General features: G+C 45.4%; 1 protein-coding gene across 3 annotated transcripts in view; it reads right to left on the reverse strand.

Annotated features, from left to right (window-relative positions):
* LOC106575268 (secretin receptor) overlaps positions 1 to 8,510 on the reverse strand; it is a 13,829-nt gene extending 5,319 nt beyond the window's left edge. For 2 of the 3 annotated variants that reach the window (XM_045698888.1, XM_045698887.1), the window contains exons 1-9: positions 8,202 to 8,510; positions 7,081 to 7,180; positions 6,205 to 6,300; positions 4,084 to 4,181; positions 3,780 to 3,907; positions 3,452 to 3,584; positions 2,008 to 2,161; positions 1,773 to 1,833; positions 1,603 to 1,672 (exon numbers count right to left, since the gene is read on the reverse strand). In XM_045698888.1, coding sequence (XP_045554844.1) covers positions 1,603 to 1,672; positions 1,773 to 1,833; positions 2,008 to 2,161; positions 3,452 to 3,584; positions 3,780 to 3,907; positions 4,084 to 4,181; positions 6,205 to 6,300; positions 7,081 to 7,180; positions 8,202 to 8,267 — 906 coding nt within the window. In that variant the 5' untranslated portion in view covers positions 8,268 to 8,510. The remainder of the gene's footprint in view (positions 1 to 1,602; positions 1,673 to 1,772; positions 1,834 to 2,007; positions 2,162 to 3,451; positions 3,585 to 3,779; positions 3,908 to 4,083; positions 4,182 to 6,204; positions 6,301 to 7,080; positions 7,181 to 8,201) is intronic. The other variant, XM_045698889.1, reaches the window with a different exon arrangement.
* Between the last annotated feature and the right edge of the window lie 106 nt (positions 8,511 to 8,616).

The raw sequence follows: 8,616 nt of genomic DNA on the forward strand, positions 1-8,616 counted from the left end.
CTTTTTGTTGTCTCGTGATCCCTTTATGCACAAACATTTTTTTTTCACACATTATAGCCATCAGACTAGCTATATCAAAAACAAAAATGGATAACCTCAAGGTTTGGTGGTTCAATAAAAAGCTAAATAAAATCTTAAGCAAAAAAGAGCTTGACGTGATGGAGGAAATAGCAGCCAGGAAAAGGTTGCAGTTGGGTACACTCAAACGGCGGAGTCACTGCAGAGACCAAAAAGAGAGGATGGGTGAGAGTGGCCGAGTCTGTCTATGACGTTGGGGGTATGGAAAGGGTCAGTGACTCCGCCGTAAAAAATAGTGGTCCGACATCAAGTCGTATTTAAGGCATAAAGTCACAAGACTAGGGAAAGAAAAACAAATGAACTTTCTTCATAAGTCTACAGTTAAGGGAAAAAAATGGCAGAATACATTTCTTCTTAAGGTTTTGTGAATCCGGCCCCTGGATGGTAGGGAGCTCGGCCCCAGTATTATACTGGGCCTTCCGCAACACCCGCTGTAGTGCTTTGCGGTCGAGGGCGTTGCATTTTCCATACCAAGCGGTCATGCACCCAGTCAAAATGCTCTCTGGTGCAGCTGTATAACTTTTTGGACGATCCGAGGGCCCATGCCAAATCTTTTTGGCCCAAGGGGGAAGAGACGTTGTTGTGCCCTCTTCATGACTGTGTGGGTGTGTGTTTACACTATGTTAAGACCTTAGTGATGTGAACGCCAAGGAACTTGAAGCACTCGACCTGCTCCACTACAGCCCTGTCAATGTGGATTGGGATATTCTCTCCCCTCTCTCCTGCAGTCCACGCTCAGCTCCTTGGTCTTACTGACATTGAGGGAGAGGCTGTTGTCCTGGCACCACACTGCCAAGTCTCTTACCTCCTCCTTGTAGGCTGTCTCATCACCATCGGTGTTCAGGCCTACCACTGTTGTCATCAGCAATCTTGATGGTGTTGGAGTTGTGGGTGAACAGGGAGTACAGGAGGGGACTAAGCACACACCCCTGTGGGGCCCCCGTGGTGAGGGTCAGGATGGCGAAGGTGTTGTTGCCTACCCTCACCATCTGGGGCCGGCCTGTCAGGAAGTCCAGGATCCAGATGCAGAGGTTCAGTCCCAGGGTCCCGAGCTTGGAGGGGAATATGGTGTTGAACGCTGAGCTGTAGTTTATGAACAGCAATCTCACATAGTTATTTCCTCTCTTGTCCAGGTGGGAAAGGGCAGTGTGAAATGCAATTGCGATAGCATCATCTGTGGATCTGTTGGGGCAGTATGCTAATTGGAGTAGTTTCAGTGTGTCTGGGATGATGGTGTTGATGTGTGACAAGACCAGCCTTCCAACGCACTTCATAATTACAGATGTGATGTGCTACAGGGTGATAGTCATTTAGGCAGTTTACCTTGGAGTTCCTGTGAACAGGTACAATGGTGGTCAGCTTGAAACATGTTAGGATTACAATCCAGGACAAGGAGAGGTTGAAAATGTCCGTGAAGACACTTGCCAGCTGGTCTGCGCATGCTCTGAGAACACGCCCTGGTATTCCATCTCAAACAATGCATAGGCCTAATCATTAGTTATCACCAGCGATTGTTGCACTTACAATTATGAAGAGTAGGACTGGTAATCGGAGAATCCACCAAACCCAGTCATGTACCCTTGTCTCCCAGCAGCTTGAGGAGAAATGGAAACATATGCATGTATGTGAACTATGATGATACAATTGTCATCTGTTTATAATAATCTATGACATCCCATTCATCTGTATCTTACCCTTCATCCTCATAGAAGTATTTTGCCAAGCCCCAGGATACAATGACAATAATTGGCAAACCTATGTAGAAAAACAAAACAAAAACGGTTTAGTTAAATCCAACCCTCTCATTTCAGTTAATAGTTCACTATCAAGTCTGTCTTTTAACAGATCAAAATGACATGACATTGCTAGATGACAATGACATGGTATCAAGTAGTGTTGTTGTAATGTAGAGGGGACAGGTGTCCGTACCCCAACCCATGATGATGTACCACCAAATGTGTTTCTTCTTGGAGAAGAAGGAGATGCTGACCAGGGTGTGGAGGTAGTGTCCCTCCACCAGCAGCCAGCTGTAGTTAGCCATGATGCAGTAGTTGGAGAACGTCACCACTAACTTACACACCACCTACAGGATATGATGAGAAAAGATATACACTACATGATCAAAAGTATGTGGACAACTGCTAGTCAAACACCTCATTCCAAAATCATGGGCATTCATGTGGAGTTGGTCCCCCCCTATTGCTGCTATAACAGCCTGCACTCTTCTGGGAAGGCTTTCCACTAGATGTTGGAACATTGCTGTGGGGACTTGCTTCCATTCAGCCACAAGCATTAGTGAGGTCGGGCACTGATTTTGGGTGATTAGGCCTGGCTCACAGTCAGCGTTCCAATTCATCCCAAAGGTGTTCGATGGGGTTGAGGTCAGATCTGTGCAGGCCAATCAAGTTCTTCCACACCGATCTCGACAAACCATTTCTGTATGGACCTCGCTTGTGCATGAGGGCATTGTCATGCTGAAACAAGAAAGGGCCTTCCCCAAACTGTTGCCACAAAGTTGGAAGTACAGAATCATCTAGAATGTCATTGTATGCTGTAGCGTTAAGATTTCCCTTCACTGGAACTAAGGGGCCCGAACCATGAAAAACAGCCCCAAACCACTATTCCTCCTCTACCAAACTTTACAGTTGGCACTATGCATTGGGGCAGGTAGCGTTCTCCTGGCATCTGCCAAACCTAGATTAATCCGTCGGACTGCCAGATGGTGAAGTGTGATTCATCACTCCAGAGAACGCATTTCCACTGCTCCAGAGTCTAATGGCGGTGGTCTTTACACCACTCCAGTCAACGCTTGGCATTGCACATGGCAAACCCATTTCATGAAGCTCCCGACAAACAGTTATTGTGCTGATGTTGCTTCCAGAGGCAGTTTGGAACTCAGTAGTGAGTGTTGCAACCGAGGACAGAATTTTTACAGTTGACCGGGGCAGCTCTAGCAGGGCGGAAATTTGACGAACTGACTTGTTGGAAAGGTGGCATCCTATGACGGACAGTGCCTCGTTGAAAGTCACAGAGCTCATCAGTAAGGCCATTCTACTGCCAATGTTGGTCTATGGAGATTCCATGACTGTGTGCTCGATTTAATACACCTATAAGCAACGGGTGTGGCTGAAATAGCCGAATCCACTCATTTGAAGGGTTGTCCACATACTTTTGTGTGTATATAGGAGCGGTATTTTAGTATGTTCATATCATGTTGAAAGATTAATAACTTTTATCAAAACAAGGAATCTTTTCAAGAGTTACAAAAGTGAGTTATTCCACTTTCACATACTAAATGACTAATTTCTCTATCAATGTGTTCATCCATTCACACATGCATTGACAGTCACTACAAAGTACAGTAGATGCGTACTGGGTAGTCGTCACAGTGGTAGAAGTCTTCATCGGTGAAGAGCACAGAGTCTTTGATGAAGATGAAGGTAGCACGCAGGATGAAGGAAACGAAGAGTTGGATGTGGATGTAGTTTCTGGTGCAGTGCAGTTTCCTAGACAACAGGAGAAGTGTAAAAGCAGTTTGAAATGTCCTCCCTGACCAACATGCTTTTGTAATATGTTTAATCCCCCACTGAGACCCAATATGAAGATACGCATGTTGGTTACAGCGTAGTTTATTGGGTACCCAAATGGATTATCACATTTTTATCATAACAGTTTCTTAGACTTGATTCTCTGTTTCTCACCTAAAGAGACAGAGGATGGCGACGGCGATGGTGAGAGAGATTAGAGAGAGAGCGTAGCCTGCAGTGTACATGGTCTTCACGTAGGGGAAGTACATGTGGGAGTCATGTGACTGGGAGGAAAAAGAGACCTGGGGGTAAGAATTGTTTTACATAAATTGTCCGCGTTTTTAAATAATGGCTCATATTGTCCGTATTTTTAAATCAATGCTCAACACCTAAATGGCTTTCTCTTATTTTTAAGTACTTGTCCTGAATCAAATACAAAACCATTGATGTAACATACTAAAAGTACACATGTACCCACCTCTCCAGGTAAGTGTAAGGTTTCGTTGAAACATGCACGCTCGTAAGGAGGGAATGGGTCCGTCCAGCCCGTGTCTGTGCAGTTCCGGTACACTTTACCTGGAAAAATCATACAGCCTCATCAATACTTACTTACTGTACTGTTCAAATAAACTAATTATGGCCATGAAAATAGTCGGCATCAGAGTAAAAAACATTGACCATACAACAGACCTAAGATTTTCTAAGACCTACGCAGTACGCAGGTTCAATCTCTCAGGTATTTTAGTGCAGGCAGTAGTTATTGCAGGCTTCATTTGTGTTACGTAAGGTTGTCATAAAATCACTTCATGATGCCGCTGTTGTTTCCACTTGCAGACCTTTTATGAACTCTATACCACTCCTCTGTCCTTTTAGTCTATTGCCTGTATGAGCATCCATCAACAGTTTATGGTAGAAAGACAAACATTTTTGTATTGAATGGAAACAAATGATCTTGGTGGTGGATCATTAACTAACACACATAACAGCCAGGGGTGGGGGTCTAACACACATAACAGCCAGGGGTGGGAGTCTAACACACATAACAGCCAGGGGTGGGGGTCTAACACACATAACAGCCAGGGGTGGGGGTCTAACACACCTAACAGCCAGGGGTGGGGGTCTAACACACCTAACAGCCAGGGGTGGGGGTCTAACACATCATAACAGCCAGGGGTGGGGGTCTAACACACATAACAGCCAGGGGTGGTGGTCTAACACACATAACAGCCAGGGGTGGGGGTCTAACACATAACAGCCAGGGGTGGTGGTCTAACACATAACAGCCAGGGGTGGTGGTCTAACACACATAACAGCCAGGGGTGGTGGTCTAACACATAACAGCCAGGGGTGGGGGTCTAACACACATAACAGCCAGGGGTGGGGGTCTAACACACATAACAGCCAGGGGTGGGGGTCTAACACACATAACAGCCAGGGGTGGTGGTCTAACACATCATAACAGCCAGGGGTGGTGGTCTAACACACATAACAGCCAGGGGTGGGGGTCTAACACACATAACAGCCAGGGGTGGTGGTCTAACACATAACAGCCAGGGGTGGTGGTCTAACACACATAACAGCCAGGGGTGGGGGTCTAACACACATAACAGCCAGGGGTGGGGGTCTAACACATAACAGCCAGGGGTGGGGTCTAACACACATAACAGCCAGGGGTGGGGGTCTAACACACATAACAGCCAGGGGTGGGGGTCTAACACACATAACAGCCAGGGGTGGGGGTCTAACACACATAACAGCCAGGGGTGGGGTTCTAACACACATAACAGCCAGGGGTGGTGGTCTAACACATAACAGCCAGGGGTGGTGGTCTAACACACATAACAGCCAGGGGTGGTGGTCTAACACATAACAGCCAGGGGTGGTGGTCTAACACATAACAGCCAGGGGTGGTGGTCTAACACACATAACAGCCAGGGGTGGGGGTCTAACACACATAACAGCCAGGGGTGGGGGTCTAACACATAACAGCCAGGGGTGGTGGTCTAACACATAACAGCCAGGGGTGGTGGTCTAACACACATAACAGCCAGGGGTGAGGGTCTAACACATAACAGCCAGGGGTGAGGGTCTAACACACTAACAGCCAGGGGAGAGGGTCTAACACACTAACAGCCAAGGGTGGGGGTCTAACACACTGTAACAGCAAGGGGTGAGGGTCTAACACACTAACAGCCAGGGGTGAGGGTCTAACACACTAACAGCCAGGGGTGGGGGTCTAACACACTAACAGCCAGGGTGTGAGGGTCTAACACACTAACAGCCAGGGGTGGGGGTCTAACACACTAACAGCCAGGGTGTGAGGGTCTAACACACTAACAGCCAGGGGTGAGGGTCTAACACACTAACAGCCAGGGGTGAGGGTCTAACACACTAACAGCCAGGGGTGGTGGTCTAACACATAACAGCCAGGGGTGAGGGTCTAACACACTAACAGCCAGGGGTGGGGGTCTAACACACATAACAGCCAGGGGTGGGGGTCTAACACATAACAGCCAGGGGTGGGGGTCTAACACACTAACAGCCAAGGGTGGGGGTCTAACACACTGTAACAGCCAGGGGTGGGGTGGGGGTCTCTCACCTTCTGATTTGAAGAAATTGGGACAGTTGTGTGATGCCGTTTCCCCTACAAAAGCAGGAGACCAGCAATTCAAGTGGTCCCACATACCCTGGCAGTCTGAATAAGAAAAACAAATCAGGTACTGTTTTCTTTTTTCTCTCAAATTCTAATTATCAAAGTGTGTAAAATGTTGTTTTTTGGGGGGGGGGGGCTATACATGTGTTTGGTGGTTTGTTGTCATGCATTATAAGGCAAACAGTACAACGGCAGTCCTTGTTTGATCGTTGTGAATAATTTACATTTTAGTCATTTAGCAGATGCTCTTATCCAGAGTGACTTACAAGAGTAATTGGGGTTAAGTGCCTTGCTCAAGGGCACATCAACAGATCTTTCACCTAGTCGGTTCGGGGATTCGAACCAGCGACTTTTCAGTTACTTGCCCAACACTCTTAGGCTACCTGCCGACCATAGTACAGTAATAACAAGAGGAGCAAGACAAACATCTCTGATAATGAGCTGTTTTCGCCAACATGACAGTAACGTTGAACTCAAAGTGGGTAAGTAACTACAACGATAATATTGTATGTTGAGATGTAACCTACTCTACTGCCACTAGAGGGAAACCTAGTCCACTGTCAAACTGGCCTGGTTCCCAGTAATGTGCTGATGATGTGTGGTGCTGTTTCAGATTTTGATACCTGTGGGACCGGAAATGATTTTACTCTTATGTTGTATGCATATCATATAATGCCATAAAAACAAATGTCTAAGAACATTGACTATTATGGAATAGAGAAGGAACATGTTAACCTATATTTGTTTAGCTTAGGAAAACATGACAAACCATGCTGGGTATGAATTTCTAAGGGGAAAAAATACAAAACGGTCTCATCTCACCTGGTTGGGGAGTTTTGGACACATTATGCCGTCGCAACTCATGAAGGCACCTCTCCTCCTCTCTAATAAGAATGATGTACGGCTCACAGTCTGCTTGAACCTTTCATAGTTAAAAAGAAAGTGTGCATGTTTCATCTCCCCATAGCCTACAGTGCCTTCAGAAGGTATTCACACCCCTTGACTTTTTCCACATTTTGTTGTTACACTGAATTTAGAATGGATTAAATTGAGGTTTTTTTGTCACTGGAATTATATTTGTTTTTTAAATTTTACTAATTAATAACAAGCTGAAATGTCTTGAGTCAATAAGTATTCAAACCCTTTGTTATGGCAAGCCTAAATAAGTTCAAGAGTAAACATTTGTTAACAAGTCGCATGTTTTTTTAAATGTTTTTTTTTATGACTACCTCATCTCTGTAACCCACACATACAATTATCTGTAAGGTCCCTCAGTCGAGCAGTCAATTTCAAACACAGATTCAACCACAAAACCATGGAGGTTTTCCAATGCCTCGCAAAGAAGGGCACCTATTGGTAGATGGGTAAAAATGTTAAAAAGCAGATATTGAATATCCTTTTGAGCATGGTGAAGTTATTAATTACACTTTGGATTGTGTATCAATACACCCAGTGACTACAAAGATACAGGCGTCCTTCCTAACTCAGTTGCTGGAGAGGAAGGAAACCACTCAATTTAGACATGAATTGTATATGTGTGCCATTCGGAGGATGAATGGGCAAGACAAAAGATGTAAATGCCTTTGAACAGGGTATGGTAGTAGGTGCCAGGTGCACCAGTTTGAGTGTGTCAAGAATTGCAACACTGCTGGGGTTTTCCACGCGCAACAGTTTCCCATATGTATTATTAATGGTCCAGACCAGACATCCAGCTAACTTGACACAACTGTGGGAAGCATTGGATTCAACATGGGCCAGCATCCCTGTGGAACGCTTTCGACATCTTGTAGTCAATGTCCCGACGAACTGAGGCTGTTCTGAGGGCAAAAGGGGGTGCAACTCAGTATTATGAAGGTGTTCCTAATGTTTCGTACACTCAGTGTATAAGTATGTACCTCTGCCAAACATGCCCATCTGTTTCAAACACGCGCGTGTTTTCTTACCTTCTTGTACATGCCCAGTAGGATTCCAATAATTCCAATATGCATTTTGTCAGTCACAAGCATCATTTACCAGAAAACGTAACCTAATTATAGACTTGAATTAACGGTAAGCTAACTTTCGGTACTAAAAAGCAGCAAGCCATCAATCAGCATCCGCTGGCTTTGTCCAAGCCAACTGCATGTGTTTTGTTTGTGCAGTTCTTACACCTGACCTTTTTATAATAGACTAGTACCAAAGACAATATTGTATAAAGATAGGCAGAAACTGCTTCTCCAATAGAAATCCCCGATAACGCTTTTAGGCGAAGTCATGGCGATGTTAGCTCGCTTAAACTCATGCGCAGAAATACGTCATCGGGTCTAATGGTCGTTTTACGCTGAATTGCGCATGTGCATGCCGTCCTATCAAAGGCGC

This window comes from Salmo salar, chromosome ssa17 (genome assembly GCF_905237065.1).
Source record: "Salmo salar chromosome ssa17, Ssal_v3.1, whole genome shotgun sequence".
Classification (NCBI taxonomy): Eukaryota; Metazoa; Chordata; class Actinopteri; order Salmoniformes; family Salmonidae; genus Salmo; species Salmo salar.